Source organism: Mesocricetus auratus, unplaced genomic scaffold (assembly GCF_017639785.1).
Source record: "Mesocricetus auratus isolate SY011 unplaced genomic scaffold, BCM_Maur_2.0 Super-Scaffold_100011, whole genome shotgun sequence".
Taxonomy (NCBI): Eukaryota; Metazoa; Chordata; class Mammalia; order Rodentia; family Cricetidae; genus Mesocricetus; species Mesocricetus auratus.
Window position 1 is genome coordinate 49592618 of NW_024429195.1, and position 20145 is coordinate 49612762.

At 43.5% G+C, this 20145-nt stretch overlaps 1 protein-coding gene across 1 annotated transcript in view; it reads left to right on the forward strand.

The window, feature by feature from the left end:
* The first annotated feature begins 250 nt into the window (after positions 1–250).
* The window catches only part of Tbk1 (TANK binding kinase 1), a 38016-nt gene continuing 18121 nt past the window's right edge, over positions 251–20145 (forward strand). Inside the window, 6 exon segments of the mRNA XM_005079789.4 lie at positions 251–406; positions 2851–2996; positions 7305–7445; positions 9324–9453; positions 13606–13787; positions 16795–16955. Coding sequence (XP_005079846.1) covers positions 2910–2996; positions 7305–7445; positions 9324–9453; positions 13606–13787; positions 16795–16955 — 701 coding nt within the window. The 5' untranslated portion in view covers positions 251–406; positions 2851–2909.

Sequence of the window (20145 nt, forward strand, 5' to 3'; positions counted from 1 at the left end):
TGCTCCCATGCAGTCAAGTGACGTTTAAAACACAAATCAGCTCCCTCCCAACCTTCGACTCTGCACAAGTCCTCAGCGGCCAGCATTGTGCCCACCTGTGGCTGTAGGCGTGGGCGTCGCCGCCGTGCCGCACTTGCGAGAACCCGAACCGTCATCTGCGGTGCAGAGAGGTCCCGAGCTCCGCCCGCGGGGTAAGCCCCATCCCGCACCTGCGGCTGGAGTGCAGCCTGGAAGCTCGACCGCCGCGGCCCCATAGGCTCGCAGGAGTACGCACGCACGCGCAGGCGCGCCCCGCCCCCCCGCCGTCGGTCACGTGCTCCGTGGCCCGGGCTGGCGAAGCCGGAAGTAGCCTGGGGCGCGAGAAGGCCCCGGAGCCGCGGGCTGTACGCTGCGGAGACGCGGCTGGGTAAGAGGGGTCGGGAGAGGTCGGGCGGGGTCGGGCGGAGCGGGCTGGCGCGCTCCGGGGTCGGAGAGCAGGCAAGGTGCTGAGTCAGAGCGGGGGCCACGGACCTGAGGGTCCTGCAGCCTCGCGCTCGCCCCGGCTGGGCCCTGGCGGCCGGGGCAGGACGGCTGCCCAGCCCGGAGTTGACTCGCCGCTCGCACCCTTGGCCCAGCAGACACCATGTTTTAAATGGACCGGCGACTGAACGGGCGTTCTCAAAGGTTGACTCACCCGAGGCTGCCGGCACAAGACGAGACGGGGTTTTTCTTGATGTACACAGGCAAAAGAAAAAGAAAAAAAAAAGAAGCAAATTCCTATGTTTTCTAGTTCCTCTTTCACCTGGGGCTTTGGGATTTATTTGCCTCATCCATTTCCCTGCTATTTTCTGTCAGTCGTCCCAGGGACAGGTTCTGTCAAATGCATAATCAAAACCCGACCCTTTTCCACTCCGGAACCGCTACTGTCTACCCAATAAATGAAGTAGAGTTTGGAAATCCTGGAACTTTGTCCGGACCCCATGCCGCCTAACCTGTTTTATCCTCGGTAACTTTCGTTTTAAACAGTTAAAGGAAGCAGACTGACGACGGCGTCGCCAATAATGTACTTGTTGAATGCCTGTTTATACGCTTGTCAAAATTTGTGGAGACTTGATGGCAAGCATCTGGTGGGTGTGCTGAGTCATGTTTTAGTCATGAGGGGGTTAGTGGAACAAAGTTTCAAACCATCACTGGTGGACCCATCTTTTTATATTGGTATATAGAGAGCGGGTATCCCAGCTAAGCGTGTTTTCAATTATCGACCAGATCCAAATTAATGCTTGATGATATTGTCTGTCATTCAGCTATCTGACAGCAATGTAACATCAACTAGGGAAGGTTTTCCATTACATATTTGGGTTTACTGCCACTTGAACGAAATGCAGTAACTGGTAAATGCATGTATTACTTATGAAAAGGGAGTCCTAGGCTCCCACACACAGAGAGAACATCTGGCCAGGGAGTGTTATTATGGCTTAATTCAAATAGATCAGATGGGCAATTGCTAATCTAAATTACATAAGTGATAAAATTATAAAGGCAGCTGGTGTATAAGAGGTTGGTGAAACTTGGACCCTTGACCACTTGACTGGGGTTCTGACTCAGGGACAGTGGCCTGTAAGATCATTTCTGTGCCCTGAACTTAAAGCAGGGTAGGAGTCTGATGTGTCTAGCTTTGTGCCACTGTTTGGGTTGCACAGCTTTCCCATGTTCAAGGACAAGTCTGCTGCTGTCGCGTTTTAAGACTTGGTTATATGTACTTGGTATGTGTATTCCTGTCTATTTAGGAGTTAGGGAAATGACTGCTTTTTTAATGTTTTTTAATGTTATCTATTGTGTGTTGAGGCTCTTGGTTGCTGTGGCACAAATGGTCTCTTCCTTCTGCCACATGGATTCCAGGGACTGAACTTAAGCTGCCAGGTTTGGCAGCAAGCGCCTTTGCCCACTGAGCCATTTCGCTGGCCCAGGAAGCTGTCCTTAAACACCATCAGAGCAGTTACTGACTTTTCAGGAATAATAAATCCTGTGCTGCTCGATTCATCTGTAGATGAAAGTTTGCATTATGGAACTATAGTGCAGTGATGATTGTTTTCTGCTACTATTGTGCTAGCCTAATTTCTTTAATTTACCTCTGAGCATGTGGGAGGTGAGGCAGGAAGATTGCAGGTTCAAGGCCAACTTGGACTATAAGGAGACTGTGGGTCAATTTTTTTTTGATAAATCAATGGTTAATCTTTCAAAACAGTTGGAGGAGATAGTCAGTATTACTCTAATTGACAGAGACAATATTAGATAATGAAGGGATTTTTTTCCATCTCTGAGATGCAAATTAAATTGAATATATGAAGAAATAATGCCCGACATGGGGTAGTGGAGAGATGAATGGCTCAGTGTTGAAGAGCACTTGCTGCTCTTGCAGAGGATGGGAGTTGAGCTCCCAACACCCACAGCAAGTGGGTCACAGCTGCCTCTAACTCTAGCTTCTGGGGGTCCGACACCCTCCCACCTCCTCCTGCATCACACCCACAGACCTGTACACTCATCCACAGAGACGCCAGGTCCACCTGTTATTCCATCATTCCAGAGGCCAAGGCAAAAGACCAGGCTGGGTTATATGCAGAGCTCCCGGCCAGACTGGGGAATACCGTAAAACACCATCTCCAAAGCATAGCAAAAGCAATTGGATGTGTGTCAGTGGTTTAATATTGAGGGTTTTCCCCTATAATGTCCACACAGCGCTTTATCCTCCAGTATTGTTAGAAACATATTTTAATGTTTATGCACGTCTGCTTGGCAATAAATAATGAGTATTCCCACTTCAGACCAAATGTGGCTAACATTTGTTTCTTGGCTGTGTTTTTTCCTGAACAGCATACATGCAAACCTCTTCTTTCCCGTCAGTGTGAGGAGAAGTGTCCGAGCAAGCCGAGATGCAGAGTACTCCTAACCATCTGTGGCTCTTGTCTGACATCTTAGGCCAGGGGGCCACTGCAAATGTCTTCCGAGGAAGACATAAGGTAAGTACACTGCTGTCACTCTTTCAGTCACTTCTGACAAGGGCATTTACATGAAAATGTTTGGCTTTTGTGATTTTGACTTTTGGGGGGGGCGTCTAAAGAAAAGGGTTTTTATGATTTTTGTGATTATTTAAGGTTTAGTTTGTTTGGGGGCCGTGAGCCCATCTATCCAGTGGTGCTAGAGTCTGTGAGTTTATGGAATGGAAAAAAAACAAAACAAAAACTTGGAAGTTGACTGAAAAATGTTTCCGACCTTCCTGCTTGACTTTAGAATGGTGATGTGGTGGAGGGAGGCGTGGTGGCCAGGCAGATGCCCACAGGTGATTCTCATTCGCGCTGCCAAGGACTCACACTGTCTCTAACATAGTGTCCTACAAAGTGGATGGGGGTGAAAAGGGAGTCTCAACATGGGAAGTAGAGTTAAAGGCTGTGTCCTCGTGTGAGGGCATCTGAACCTGGTGGGCGTGGGATTAAAAACATTGATCCCAGCAGGTGAGGAACGCAAAGGCATTGAATACATGTGAAGGAAGCTAGAAAAATAATAGAGGGAGAATTCCTTTTATAGGTCAAATGCCTGGTTTGGGGGGCAATTTGAATTTGTTTTAGGGTGAGTGATGTTTGGAGCCTTGTAATTCTCATTTTCAGACCCAGGAACTCTGAATGTTTTAGGAGGGAGGGCTCTCCTGTTCCCGTAGCTTTGAGATCGTCGTGGAGACAAGCATGCATGGGTGAGGGGCTGTCCTCCAGAGAACATAGTTATATAGTTATAAACAGCTGTATGGCTCATAAAGAATGAATCATAAAAGTCACATGATGGCTTCAAGCAGTTTCCTCTTGACTCTGGAACTGTACGGAGGCTCTGGGTCCTTATTTAAGTTCACTTTGATCATGCTTGGATAGTTCTTTGCTGGAATTTGTTTTTTGTTTGTTGTGTGCTAAGAAGAGAGTAATAGAATTTAGTGTTGAAAGCACATCTGACCTTCTGTCTTCCTTTGTTTGAAATTACTGTAATGGTTACTTTGTGGGCCTGGAATTGTTACAGTATAACTAATGAGCAATCCCTACACATGACAAGTTTGATTTTTGTATGGAGGTGCTTTTAGGGAAGGATATAAGTTGGAAACTAAATAATAGCAGTGATGGCTTGGTTGACATATGTTTAAGGAGCTGACATTACTGGATAGCTTATGTCTTCTGGTCCTGTTCCCTGCTTAGGTACTCAGTATCCTTTGTGTAAGGACCTAGACATAGTAGATCCTCTGAAGTGTTCACTGAATGAAAGAATGATGGATAAGATCAGATTAGATACCCTAAAACAGCATAAAGTTCTTTTTAAAAAATGTACTTTTAAACATACATTGTAGAAACCAAGAATAACAGATTTGAGGAGGATAAGAATGGACCTAAGAGGTTCCTATGATCCAGTATTGTGGAAGTCGAGGTGTGGATGGGGGTTCATAGAAAGAAAACTCAGAGACACTGTAAGAATGAATTTAGCCCTTGCAGCTGCAGAGGACCCCAGCTTCAAGGAACTAAAGTACCTTCCTAATGCCCAGGGCATTTTTATTTTTCTTTATATTTACACTTTTTAAAAAAATTTTTGTGGGGGAGGGGATGTGTGTGTGGAGGGGCTCAAGGCAGGGTTTCTCTACATTGCTTTGGAGTCTGTCCTGGAACTCACTCTGTAGACCAGGCTGACCTCGAACTCACAGAGATCCACCTGCCTCTGCCTCCTGAGTGCTGGGATTAAAGGAGTGTGCCACCAACACCCGGCTATATTTACACTTTAGCCAGAACAGCTTGAATGAGGCCATGTGCAGAGTCTCGACTCATAAATGCCACAGTTTTCCTGGTTTCCTGAACCAAGTTTTCCATAGGCCTTTGTCTTCTTGGGAAAGTCCCAAACAAAGTTCACATAGAGGGAGAAATGGTATCCGTTCAGTCAGAGCTAGGCCAGGTGTGTGGTTAGGACTAGTTGCTCTCCAGAAATGTATTCCCAGAAGCCATGATTGTTCTTAGTGACATCAGTGTCAACTATAGTGTTTAAGACTGTTCAAAAAGCAGGGTGTGGCGTGGAGAGATGGCTCAGGGTGAGGCGCACACACGGCTCTTGCAGAGACCTGATTCCAGTTCCCAGCACCCATGTCAGCTGACTCTCAACTGCCTGCGACCCCAACTCTAGGGGACCTACTGCCTCTGCCCTCCACAAGCACCAACACTCACTGTTTACACACCTGCACACTCAGGTTCCCTGGCTGCTCTCACAGAGGGCCCAGGTTTGATTACCAGCATCCATATGACAGCTCACCATGGTCTGTACCCAAGGGCTTATGCTTTCTGCCCTTCAAGGACACCAGCAAACACACGGTGAACAGACATACATACAGGCAAAATGCCCACACACATAAAATAAATATAATAATAAAAAAGTAAACAAATCTTTTTTTAAAAAGTCCTGCTTCCTCTGTTTAAAATCTATTTGATCATGATATTTACCCTTTGTGTACTGCTTAGGACACCATGTTCCTAAGTGTGCTGTTATTAAAAATATAGCACTGATTTAATCTTTCAGACAGTTTTATTTATTAGAATATGTGTGCAAGCACATTACCATATATACGTTGGAGGTCAGAGGGTAACTTTTGGGAGTCAGTTCTCTCGGCTGTCGGTCCTGAGCATGGAACTCAGGTCATCAGGCTTGCACACATGCTTTTATCCACTGAGCCCTCTCGCTGTGCTCCTTAACTTAGTCCTCCTATTAAAGTGGCCTCTAGCTGCTGCTGCATTGGAGGAAATATGTGGGCATGATAGCCATGGTCAAGATGAAGAGAAGTGACTTGAAGGAAGGATGTGCTGATCTTGCAGATCTCTATAATCCGTATGACTCTGACTTGTGACACTGGATGGCAGATGCTTGTTCAGGCGACTAAATGGAAATGGTGCGTCCCCACAGTCAGTTACCTCCCCGGTGTGGTAGACTACAGACCTTTCCGCAGTTTGGACCCTGATTACCCTGGGTGTGTTGGCATGTTGTAATGTTTCCACTTCTCTGTCCTCTGTGAGAAACCCCACAGATGGCTCAGTGGTCAAGGCAGTTGCCACCAAGTGTAATGACTTGTTTGATTCTTAGGTCACACGTGGTGGAAAGAGAAACTGACTACTGAATACTGCCCTCTGACCTCTACCCATGTGCCCCCCACACACACACAGAGTAACATAAATAAATGTAACAACTTTTTTGAGGGGGGAAAAGTCTGTTAGACTGAGTCTGAGACAATTACAGGGAAATATACATTTCTTTGTAATCAATGTGACTTGGGCAGTGGGGTTTGGGGGTCATTTTGAGATGGTTCGAATATTGGTGTTGAGAGGTAGGATTATTAACAACAGCAAAATAGTTTTTAAAGGCTACTGGATCTATGGGAAGATGAAGCATGATCCAAAGGAGAGGTCCTACTCAGAGTCCTGGGTGTCCTTGAGCAGGCTGTGCTTGAACCCCAAGAAGAGCTGGCTTTAAGGACATTCAGCCTTGCACAAACAGGGAGAAAGTGAGGCTGAATGCAGAAGAGGCCCGTATTGACCACCAGGGAGAAGCTTGCTGGTTCCAGGGACTGAAAGGAAGTGGGCGGGTCTGGATGAGTTTAGAGCAAGGTTAATTTTATACTGCTAAAAAGCTGTAGTTGTGTGTTGTGATGGTGCATGTAACACTGGACAGAGGGCTACTGTAGCATGTCAGTAGATCCTTGCTCCTCCAGAACTTCGTCGCTGATGAACGAACAAACGGCCTTCACACTCCAGCATCTAGGTGTGTGGGGTGTGATCCAACTGGGAAGTCCACTTTACCCTGCCGTGGCACAGTCAGCCAGGACCCACTCTCACCTCTGTTCTCATGCTCCTACTTACCAACTCACACATCGTAGCTAGTGACGAAAGTTTCTGAAAAGTGAATTGCGTTGCTTTCATAATGTTGATAAAATTTTTGTAGGTAGAGTGTAATTTGTCATCTTTTTGTTCTGGTTTGGCTCTGGGAAATCCTTAGAGTTTCACTTTCATTTTCTTCTCCAGAAGTTCCCTTTTGACACTAGGGCTGTTACCTTCTGCTATGTGAAGACTGTCTCTGCCACTAGTCACCATTTGTAAGTTCTATTTGTAATGTCAAAAACAGTGACCTTGGGGCAACTTCCAGATTGTTTACTTTTTTTTGTTTGGGAGCTCTGATCCCAAGCTTGGTCTAAAGGATGCATGGTGCATTGTGAATACAGATTGCTGTAGTATGTTACTAACTCCTTCTCTTCCTTTGTCTTTCAGAAAACTGGTGATTTATATGCTGTCAAAGTATTTAATAACATAAGCTTCCTTCGCCCAGTGGATGTTCAAATGAGAGAGTTTGAAGTGTTAAAAAAACTCAATCACAAAAACATTGTCAAATTATTTGCTATTGAAGAGGAGGTAAGGATCCGAGCTCTCCACTGTGTTGTGGTAGTTCCCATTCAGAAGGCAGAAGCTAGCAAAAGGGGTTACAAACATCACATAACCAAGAGTTCTATCCCCAGCATTTCAAGACAGAGAATAGAAGCAACATGTCAAGAATGCAGAGACAGGGTATAAAGAGGAAATGTGTAAAATCTGGTCACTCGTATTATATGTGAAAATAGGAAAAGAAAAACTCACAAGTAAAATTCATCTAATTTTATAAAGAGCAAGGACTGGAGATGGTTCAGCAGCTAAGAGAACTTGCTGCTCTTCCAGAGGACCGGGGTTCAGTTTCCAGCACCCACCTGCAGCAGGCAGCTCACAACCACCTGTGACCCCAGCTTCGGGAGATCCCATACACTCTGCTGGCCTTTGAGGGACCCAAACACATATACCCATAAATAAAGAAGAAAATGTTTTGTAACAAAACAAAAAGACACTGGTAGAAACCTTTGTAAATGAGTAAAGGTCATAGAACCTTAGAGATTAAAGTCTCAACTGTAAAAGAATTGATTTTAGGAAAAACTGGCAAAAATTAAGTATATCATTAGGTAGAAATATTCTAAAATGAAGTGGTAATCTTTTTGCTTTAGACATGAATATTCTACAAAGATCTCTTAAAATATTGCACTATATATTCCTTATAGTTCCCTCTTAATGGTTTCTTAGGGTTGATCAAGAATAAATTATAGTTTCATGCATTAAAATGTGAAATGATACCCTGATACATAAACACTGATTAAAAAACTGAATAAGTTAAAAAGTACGGTAGCCAGTGAAGGGAATGGTATCAGCTCAGAACTCTCCAAGTCCAAGTCCTCAGCACAAAGCCAGCTGTAATCTTAGCCAGGCATAGGGTACATGTCTGTAATCTCGGCACTTGGGACAGTGGGGCAGAAGAATCTGAAAAAGTCAAACCATCCTAGGCTGCAGAGTAGTGTCTGACATTGTCTCAGAAAACAAAAGCAGCAGTTGCCGAGGCTAGAAGCCCTAACTGCGAAGGGATGGTTGAAGTGCAGAAAGCATAGTCCACAAGGCTGCCCTCACTCAGACACCAGCCCCCTTAGATTTTGTTTCTAGTTTTAGTTACATGTATATGTGTGTGTTATTGGTGCAGGTACCCTTGCAAGCCAGAAGGCAGCATCAGATCCCCTGGAGCGGACTTTGCAGGCAGGTGTGAGCTGCCTGATGGGGGATGGAAAGTGAACTCAGGCCCTCTGGAAGAGCAGTGCATGCTCTTAACCACTGAGCCAGCTCTCCAGCTCACCCATTGCTTTTGAAGGCTAGCACTCCATTCCTTGAAGTTAAAGTACTTATCCTAAGAAGAAGATTTTCCTAAATATGTTATTATGCAGATGAAACTATTTGAACAAAAATATTGAACAGTACAACCATGATCTTGTGGTTCAGATTTAGCTAGTTTTCATTGGTTTGTCTTCTAAACAAACTCCACTCTAGTTTATATATAATATACCTATGTATTAAGATTTTTTTTTCATTTGTGTGTGTATGCTCACATGTGTTCCAGTGCCTGGGGAGAGGAAAAGACAGTGGTGGAACCCCTGGACCTGGAGTCGTCCAGTGTGGGTGCTGGGAGCTGAACTCAGTTCGTCTGGAAGAGCAGCAAGTGCTTGTAACTGCTGAGCCGTCTCTCCAGCCCTCCACTTCATTTAGTAGAAACTGGAAACTGTTTATTATATAAGCATAGGATTTATCAGTCCTGGAGTCAAAGTAACTTTGTCATTACAGCACATCCTGCGTTTGAATGAGGTCAGGCAGGCAAGTGCTGCCCTGGAAACAGATTTGCTTTCATGTTTTTCCCATTGATTCTCAATCAGTGACCTTTTTTTCCAGACAACAACAAGACATAAAGTACTTATTATGGAATTTTGTCCCTGTGGGAGTTTATACACTGTTTTAGAGGAGCCATCCAATGCCTATGGACTACCGGAATCAGAATTTTTAATCGTTTTACGAGATGTGGGTATGTTTATTTATATGGTTTTATATGTGTTCATTTATATGGTTACATATATTATTTAAAGATATAGAATGAAAAGTTGATTTCCTATATTCAAAACAAAAAACTTTAATGCATTGTTTTCTTAGGAACCACACCAAAAGCACAAGTGCCTAAAAGAAAGGTTAGGTAAATCGGCCTTTATCAGCCTAAAAACTTACTTCAGGGCTGCAGAGACGGCTCAGCTGCTAAGATCGCTGGCTGCTCTTTCACAGAACCCAGGTTCTGTTCCCAGCAGTTCACAGGCTTCTATCTATCTGTAACTCCAGTACCGGAGAATCTAGTACCCTGGCCTGGCCTCCAGGCACCAGGCACGCATTTAGTGCATAGATAATGCATGCAGGCAAGACACCCATATATGAAATAAATACAAATTTAAAAGTCACAGCTTATTTGAGATGGTAACTGAAAAGAGAGCCTATAGGCCAGAAGAATGTTTGTAGAAGCACATGTAAGATGCCATGTCCAGACACACTATCGAAAACAGTTTTAAGATTTGTCAAAGGGCTGGGCGGTGGTGGCACATGCCTTTAATCCCAGCACTCGGGAGGTAGAGGCAGGCGGATCTCTGTGAGTTCGAGGCAGGGCTGGTCCGACAGCCTCCAAAACAATACAGAGAAACCCTGTCTCGTAAAAACCAAAAAAGAAAAAAAAAAAGATTTGTCAAAGGATTTGACCAGATACTTGTTAAAAAGGAAGGATAGACAGATCGCCAGCGAGTGCACTAAACAGGGCTCAACATCGTTAATCACTAAGAAAGTTGTAGAGAGAAGCCGCTTCTTACCATGAGGATGGGCAATCCAAACAACAAAAACAGGCATTGGAAAGTGGAGAGTGGGGCTTGCCGTGCACTGCTGAAGGGCTGCAAAGGGATACAACCCTTAGGAAATAGTTCAACAGTGCCACAAAAGACTAATACAAAATAGCTGTATGCTGTGGCAGTTCCAACAGGCATACCCAAAGAATTAAAAACACGTCCACATAAAGTTTTACACATCTAGCCAGGCGGTGGTAGCGCACGCCTTTAATCCCAGCACTCGGGAGGCAGAGGCAGGAGGATCTCTGTGAGTTCAAGACCAACCTGGTCTATAAGAGGGAGTTCCAGGACAGTCTCCAAAGCCACAGAGAAACCCTGTCTCGAAAAAGCAAAAGAAAAAATTTTATACATCTGTGTTTGTTATAGCATTATTCATAATAGTAAATAAAATCAGGACAACGCAAATAGATCAACTGACAAATGGATTAAGATGTTGTATATCCATATAATGGAATATTACTCATTCATGAAAAGGAATGAAGCCACGTGTGATGGGGCAAGTCTGTATTCCCAGCATTGGGAGGTAGAGATAGAAGGTCGAGTACAAGGTTGCCCCCTGTTACAGGTCAAGTTCAAAGCCTCCATTACATGAGACCCTGTCATTTTCCCCCCTCCAAAAATAAGCCCACAGCACAGTGTCTCTCTCTCTCTCTCCCCCTTTCTCTCTCTCTCTTTCTCTCTCTGTGTCTCTCTCTCTCTCTCTCTGTCTCTCTCTCTCTCTGTCTCTCTCTCTCTCTGTCACACACACACACACACACACACACACACCACATCCTTAATGTTCTAGTTTGATTTTCGTTGCTGTGATAAACATGTCCAGAAGTGACCTGGTGAGGAACAGGTTTGTTTGGCTTACACGTCCTGTCCCAGTCCATCACTGAGAGAAGCCCAGACCGTGAGGAACACTGCAGACTGGCTTGCTCTCGGGCTCAGTTTCTATTCCTTTTCTTACACTTCCCAGGGCCACCTGCCCCAGGGTGGCACTGACCATAGTGACCTGTGCCCTTCCACGTCACTCGACAATCAGAAAATACCACAGATATGGCCAAAGGTCAGTCTGATGGAGACATTTACCAAGTGGGGCTCCCTCTTCCCGTGTGATGCCAGTTAATGTCAAGTTGGCAGAAACTAACCACACATACTGTGACTGTGGTAGTTTGCATGTAACTGCACCCATGAGCTGACTCTGATTTTATAGGGAAGTACACTTAAGAGATTTCGTGAATCACGGAAGAGACTTTGAACTTTGGACTTTCAACATTGTTGAGACTGTGATAGACTATGGGGACTTTGAAGTTGGACCAAATGCATTTTGCATTATGATATTGTTACAAGCTTAAGGGGACAGGGAGTGGAATGTGGTGGTGTGGATGTAATTGGTCCCATAAGCTTGTTGGGAGGTGTGGCCTTGTTGAAGGAAGTGTGTCACTGTGGAGGCTCTGAGGTCTCTTTTGCTTAAGCAAGTGTCACAGTCTGCTTCCTGCTGTCTTCTGATCAAGATATAGCCAGTGTTACATCTGCCTGCACACCGCCATGCTCCCCACCATGATGATGATGAACTGGACCTCTGAACTGTAAGCGAGCCACCCCAATTAAACTTATAAAGTTTCCTTTGTAAGAGTTGCTGTGGTCTGGCTGGAGAGATGGCTCAGTGGTTAAGAACACTGACTGCTCTTCCAGAGGTCCTGAGTTCACATGGTGGTTCACAACCATCCGTGATGATATCTGGTGCCCTGTGCTGGCCTACAGACAGAACATTGTGTACATAATAAATACTATTTTAAAAAAAGAATTGCTGTGGTCATGGTGTCTCCTCACAGCAGTAGAGATCCTAACTAGGACACATACATACAAAACAATAAATATGTTTCTTAATTGAAAAGTAAAAGTCAAATCTTGACACATGCTAAAATGTGGGTGAATTTTGAAAGAATACAAAATGAAAGAAGCAAGAGACAAAAGATCATAGTGTCATATAATCCCACTCACAGAAATGTACGACAAAGACCCAGTGACTGACTGCCTGTGCTTAGAGGACAGACAGAATTCCAGAGTGTCTGCTAGTGGTCACAGAGCTGCTTTGAGCAGGTAGAAAGAGTTTTCATTTGCAGCATAATACATACAATTTTTGTGGTGTTGATGGTAAGAGTTGTACAACTCTATTACAGACTATTGAATGGCATACTTTTTAAAAACGAATGGTAAGTCATAAGAAATACAGACATGTATATAATATACACATATATACTTCACTTATCCTGTTATATCTTAAAAGACAAGTGAAGCGATGCCTTCTTGGAAAGAAGTGAGTCGAGTGTGTGAGGAGGACAGGGTATAGCGTGTGCCTTAGTCTCAGCTCATGACCCCGCCTGCCAGCCTCACGGTGTTAATGTCTTATTTCCAGCAGTGTCAGTGCCTTTGTCTGTACAAACATAGACTGACTGGCACTAATCATAAACATGTCTCCATGGAAACAAGGGCCACACTGTGCCCTCCTTTTGCTACTTCTTCACCGATTTATGTGTTGAAGCCAGTTCATTTTCTGTGACATTTTTTCCCAAAGTGAAATAACTATAAACAGGAACTGGACATGGTGGCACACCTTTAATCCCAGCACTCAGAAGGTCTCTGTGAGTTCAAAGCCAGCCTGCTCTATAGCAAGTTCCAAAACAACCAGGGCTGTTAGACAGAGGCCCTGCCTCCAAAACAACAACAACAACAAAGTATGAAACTTTCGGATCTTTGTTATTCTGTCTATATCACAGAAAGTAGTTCAGGAAGTCATCACCTTAAGACCCTTGTTCCGTTTTTGCCTAATAGTTACTGGAGACAGCAGACTTCGGTAGGTCATAGTTCTTATCTAAACCTCCTTATGGTTGAAACTTGAGATTGTAGATATGCACATTTGTGCATGGAGTGTGCATGTGGATGTTTGTAGGGGGGTCTGTTTCTTAGAATAGAAGGACATTGGGCCAACTTGAACTTAAGTTGGAGTGGAATGAATGTATCATATCCATGAATTTGAGATATGTATGCACACAGAGGCCTCCATCATGATTTCCTGTGTTTTGTGTTTATTTTATTTTATTTTTTAGAGTTAGGAGGGCAATCCAGTGAATACTGAATGCCCCAGATTTATTCTTCAACATTCTTAAATACCCCAACCAAAAAGGGGAAAATGGCAAAAGACTTCTTTATCAAGATACAAGGAAAAAACAAATTTTCTTCCGTAATTCTCCAAACATTTGGTAACCATGCCTTAGACTAAATCTATCGTCATTTTGTGTTTATTGTTGAAGTGGGTGGAATGAATCATCTCCGAGAGAATGGCATAGTGCACCGTGATATCAAGCCGGGCAACATCATGCGTGTCATAGGGGAGGATGGACAGTCCGTGTACAAACTCACAGACTTCGGTGCCGCTAGAGAGCTAGAGGATGATGAGCAGTTTGTGTCTCTGTATGGCACAGAAGAGTATTTGGTAAGCCACATCTTACTGGAAGCTTCATTTTAATGATCAGATAGTGTCTTACATATGGGGTGTTCACAAGTCTATAAATGCTATATAATTTTTACAGCAAAGATTCCATTTTCTGTTGAGATGAATATGGTTTGTAAGCAGGGAGTTGGGGTTGCTTTCTTTTTTTTTTTTTTTTTTTTTTTTTTTTTTTGGTTTTTCGAGACAGGGTTTCTCTGTGGCTTTGGAGGCTGTCCTGGAACTAGCTCTTGTAGACCAGGCTGGCCTCGGACTCACAGAGATCCGCCTGCCTCTGCCTCCCGAGTGCTGGGATTAAAGGCGTGCGCCACCACCGCCCGGCCCTTGGGGTTTGCTTTCTGAGTATGCTGTCATTTCCTGTTGGACAGTCTCAGAGGCTGTCCTAGCTGTGGTAACTCATAGCTTTGATCCCAGCACTTGAGAGGCAGAAGCAAAAGGATGGGTACAAATTCAAGGCCAGCCAGGTCAGCATACAACATTCCAGGTCATCCAGAGCTATATAATGAAACTCTCTCAAAACAGAAAAGCCAGAAGCAAAAATTCTGGTTGTTTTATAGCTATATACTAATACAATGGATTTGTTTTTTGCTTTTGTTTTGGGTTTTGGTTTTTTGTTTGTTTTGGATGGGGGGGTTGTTTGTTTTTGTTTTTTGAGGCAGGGTTTCTCAGTGTAACATCTTAGCTGTCCTGTAACTAGCTCTGTAGACCAGGTTCTGTTTTGTTTTTTTAACTATGTATGTGCTTTGGTGTTTGTCTGCATGTGAGTCTGTGTGAGGGTGTCATTTTCCTGGAATTGAAGTTTACAGATATTTGTAAACTGCCATGTGGATGCTGACAATTTAACCCAGGTCCTTTGGAAGAACAGCCAATGCTCTAAACTGCTGAGCCATCTCTCCTGCCCCAATGCAATGGATTTGTATTAAGAGCAACGGCACCTGAAGTGTCTGACCAGGAAGAACCCAGTCTACAGTGAAAGTGGGCAGTTTTGCTTTAGTGGGAAGCAGCAAATTGAGTAATTGCTGAAAAGGAGAGTGGGGCAATTTAGGGTTGTTGAGTTTTAAATGTTTATTACATTTATTTATTGGGGAGAAGTCAAAGGACCTTTCACCATGTTGGTCCCAGGGATTGGACTCAGGTCATCAGACTTGGTTGCAGGCACCTTTACACACTGAGCCATCTTTCCAGCCCAGAGCTTATTAACATTTTTGTGTGTTTTGAGCATCTAGTTTAACAAAGGACGGTCTCAACCTCGATACGTAGCTAAGGCTGGCCTTGAGCTATGATCTGCTTCTACTTCATGAGAGCTGGGATTACAAGTGTGAATCACTACACCCCTGCAGAGCTGTGTAGTAATGGTGATGGTGTGTGTGTGTGTGTGTACACTCATGTATGCATGCACACATATGCTTTCATGTGTTTATGTGAGTAGGTGGTGGGTATAGGCAGAGACTGGAGGACAACCTCATGTGTCATTCTCAAGGATACATACTGCCCATCTCCTTAGAGATAGAGTTCACTGACCTGGAGTCTGTCATCAGCTTGTGTCTCTCCCTTCCCAGCTCTGGGATTACGAACACATACCACCTTGACCAGCATTTTTATATTGTTATTTGTTTCTTAAATGAAAGACATTTATAAGCAGAGATGAATGACCCAGCAAAGAGAGGAATACTGATTATAAAAATAAAAGGGATAAGCCGGGCGTTGGTGGCGCACGCCTTTAATCCCAGCACTCGGGAGGCAGAGGCAGGCGGATCTCTGTGAGTCCAAGGCCAGCCTGGTCTACACAGTGAGTTCCAGGACAGCCTCCAAAGCCACAGAGAAACCCTGTCTCGAAAAACCAAAAAAATAAAAAATAAAAAAAAAATAAAAGGGATAATAGTAAGTAAGAACTGATTTCTGGAATTGGTGAGGTCACGTGATGGCGTAGCACAGATGCAAAGGTAGTCTTTGATAGGAGTGAGTTGAAACTGGACAATGGGTATGACAGACACATAGGCTCACTAAGTGAGTCAGTGTTTGCAAGGGGCCTAAAGGAGAGTTGATCTAATTCCATCAGCTTTCTCCGGCTGTGGACTGAGGTCATAAAATCTGAGGGCCAAGCAAAATGGTATCAGAAGTATAAGATAAGAGGGGAGTTATGCCAGCCTCTTGCCTTGTTTTCCCCTCAGTTTTGAGGGGTACACCCAGGTATGTTTGTGGAGATCAGAGGTCAAGGTTAAATGTCTCCGACTGTTGATATTCGCATGGTCTCTTGCTGGTCCAGGACCCCAACAGTTGGCTAGACTGACTGATCAGCAAGACCCAGGATCCTCCTGTATCCTCATCCCAGCTCTGGCATGTTCCATCTTGCCCACCTTTTATGGCCATTGCTGTGATCTGAACTCAGATCCTCAGGCATGAGCAGCAAGCACGTCACTCACTGAACACCTTCCCAGTTTGGTCAAAACAGTCTTTTAAAGATGATATTCAATGCTATAAGGAAAACAATATATTTATTTACCAGAGAGAGAGTCGCACAAGCTAGGAGTTAGAAGCGTGGCTGGCTTCCAAGAGAAATGGGGGGCTCCTTTTCCTTTCACTTCCTTTTATATCTACCTGTGTTAATTTACATGTCCCCGCCTTCATGGGCAGATAGCTTTGTGGGGTTCACTCCTACAGTCTTTCAAGAACAGGAGAGTGAGATTATTGGGAGAACATGATGGGGCTTCCAGCATTGTGACAACAGGAAAGTGAGATTGTTGAGAAAATATGATGGGACTTCTAGTATTGTTGAGCACTAGTATTTTGTTTGTTGTTTTGGAGGCTGTCCTGGAACTCATTCTGTAGACCAGGATGATCTCAAACTCACAGAAATCCACCTGCCTCTGCCTCCCGAGTGCTGGGATTAAAGGCATGCGTCACCAAAGCCCGGCTTGAGCACTAGTTTTTGTTGTTGTTGTTGTTGTTTTATATTAAGTAAGTCTAAGTTCATAATGCTTTTCTGTTTCAGCACCCTGACATGTATGAGAGAGCAGTACTAAGAAAAGATCATCAGAAGAAATATGGGGCTACAGTTGACCTTTGGAGTATTGGAGTGACATTTTACCATGCAGCTACTGGATCCCTGCCGTTTAGACCATTTGAAGGGCCTCGTAGGAATAAAGAAGTGATGTAAGTGGTTTCTCCATCTAAAATGAGGAACAGTTTTTTAATGTATATTATCTTGTTTCTTCATGGTTGAGGAAGTGAAATTGTCTTTTTCTGATACTTGATGCTACCTAGATTTTACTAAGAATGCAGCCTTCTAAGAGTATTAGCACAGTTTTCCAAATCATATTTAAATGTCTACAAAGTATAAGTAGTTTCTAGTCTTGGGTTCATTGTTACATACGTGTCTTCTGAATTTTACTTCAGCAAGATTGCATTTCTTTGTTCCACTTTGTGTACTTGTCACTTTTCTCCATGCAGCAGAAAAAAAAATAATAATCTCGATGTAATTCTGTAGAGAAATACAATCAAAAAGACTTTTTTAAATTGATTTTTTTTATTTCATATGCATTGGTGTTACCTGCATGTGTGTCTGTTTGAAAGTGTCAGGTCCCCTGAAATTGCAGTTACAGACAGTTCTGAGCTAGCCTGTGGGTGCTGGGAATTGAACCCTGGTCCTCTGGAAGACCAGCCAGGGCTCCTAGCCTCTGAGCCATCTCTCCAGCTCCAGAACCATGGAAATTTAATTCCTGCCTTCCATTGAACTGATTGACCATCTTAAAAATAACATTTTGGCAGTAATTTTTTTTCCTTGTGTTTTCCTAAATGTATGTTTGTATACCTGGTGCCTGAAGAGCCCAGAAGATTGCCTGGACCTGAAGTTCAGATGGTTGTGAACTGTCATGTTGGTGCTGGGAACTAAACCCAGGACCTTTGGGAGAGCAGTCAGTGCTCTTAACTGCTCAGCCATCTCCAGTCCCATACCATTGTATGCATTTATATGTGTCATGCTATTGGAGAAATGGATGATGCACAAAGCCACTAATAGTAAACAGAAAAATCAAGGAAAAGATAATGAAATTTCTGGAGTGAAATTTATCGTCTAATTCATCTGTGCACTGTGTGTGTTAGGGTCTCTCCTGCTGTGAGAGAACACCAGGACGGAAAGCAGCTTGGGGAGGAAAGGGTTTATCTCATCTTACAGTGTACTCCATCATCCCAGCAGTCAGGGCAGCAACCTGGAGGCAGGAGCTGATGCAGAGGCCATGGAGGGCGCTGCTCACTGACTTTCTCCTCGTGGCGTGCTCAGCCTGCTTTCTTAACCATTCAGGACCACCCGCCTAGGGTTGACACCACCCACAGTGGGGTAGACCCTCCCTTATTAATCACTGATCAAGAAAATGTCTGTAGGCCAATGTTGCAGAGAACATTTTCTCTGTTAAGATTTCCTCTTCCCAGGTTTGTCTAGGTTTGTGTCAAGTTGACAAGAACCAGCCAGCACAGTATGCTTCGTTTCATTTAAACGGAATTATCAAAGCCATTCTGCCACTGCTCCCTGAGTGCTGGAATTATGTGGGTACCCACCCACCATCCCCACCTTTCCCACGTGCATACTTTCCTTTTGTTAATTAAAGAAAGTAAATAAAACAAGTTCAGATAGTACAGTGTTTTCGCTAAAACTTGAACATCTGCATGCATGCTCATGAAATATGCCATGTGCATCTGTACATTGGAGAAGACGTCCACTAATTGCACTAAGATGTTGCAGTGTCAGCCTGAGCTACTTTACAACAGTGCCCTTTGTATTAAAGCCCTCCTTTAGCAAAGACCAAGTCTCCTTTTGTTTCCTCATTAAATGTAAGTTGTATCTGACGGTTACACGCTTCTATTTTCACAGATACATTTTTTAAGCAGTGACACCTTTTGTTGCTCTAACAGTGGATGAAATTAAACTGTTCTGCTTGTAAGAAAAGAAACATGACTCACAAGCCTCTGGTGACTCTGCATGGTCACACTGTGGGCAGTTACATAGTACTAGAATATCTTTATTTGTATAGAAACTCCCATCTTTGTAAACACTGCTAGCAGTATGTAGTGGTGTGTTGTCATTGTGAATGACTGCTGGGCTGTATCGGTGAGTGGTATGCTCCTCCCATCACAGCCATGTTACTCCTGTATGGAATTTGCACATGATTAAGGTTTACATGTGAATTTTATAAAATGAAACTTCTTGAAGTTGCATACCATAGTGATGCTGTCAATACTTCTCTTCACTCCTTTTTTGCATTAACTTCACATCTCCATTTACTGCTCCTTAATTGGATCCAGCACATGTGAATACACTGTATTTTCACATTAAATTCCTTTTTTTTTTTTTTTTGCGAGACAGGGTTTCTCTGTGTAGCTCTAGCTATTGTCCTGGAACTTGCCCTGTAGACCAGGCTGGCCTTGAACTCAGAGATCCACTTGCCTCTGCCTCCTGAGTACTGGGATTAAAGGCGTGCGCCACCACTGCCCAGCTAATTTTTTTTATTTTAAGACATCTCTTGAACTAGAAGTTATAGCTGCCTCTCTGGAGGAAGCAGCAGTCTACATCTGTCTTACTGATTGGGTCTAGTTTTAAAAAAATACATTGATTTTTCTTGGAACACATTTGGTTAGATGATAAACTAAAAAATGATCACACAGAAATAGGGTCAGCTGACTTTAGGATGTTGTGGAATGATGCCAAATGCTTTTGTGCAGGTATGGTGTTCTTAAAGGCACAGTATGTCTGAGATGGATAGGGGCCTCGCTGCCCAGACCTACCACATCCTCACTGTCCCCTGTTTCCCCAGCCAGCCCAGCTTCTGCTCATCAGTTTGGCTTTTCATTTTAGTACATCTATTCCTACACCCATGTTACCTTTTGACTATGTGGAGGATTTTTCTGATACTGTGCTATGTATGGTTTTATCTCTCTCTTCTTTAAAATATAATTCTGCAGTAACTGTATCATCAGCATTAATGTTTTGTTGTGAGCACTCTGGGCTCCCACATGAAAATAAGTTGTGGTACTATAGATTAATTATGATGTATAGATGAGTTATGACATATAGATGGTGAGTTATGACATATAGATGAGTTATAACATATAGATGATGAGTTATATATAGATGAACTATGGCAGAGATGAGTTATGACGTATAGATGAACTATAATATAAAGGTTAGTTATGACAGATGAGTTATGAAATAGATTAGTTATAACTGACATGGATGAGTTATGACGTATAGATGAGCTTTGTCATATAGATTAGTTATGACATATAGATGACTTATGACATAAAGTACTAGTACAACTACTGTCTCACATCATTTGGTCAGAAATCAAAG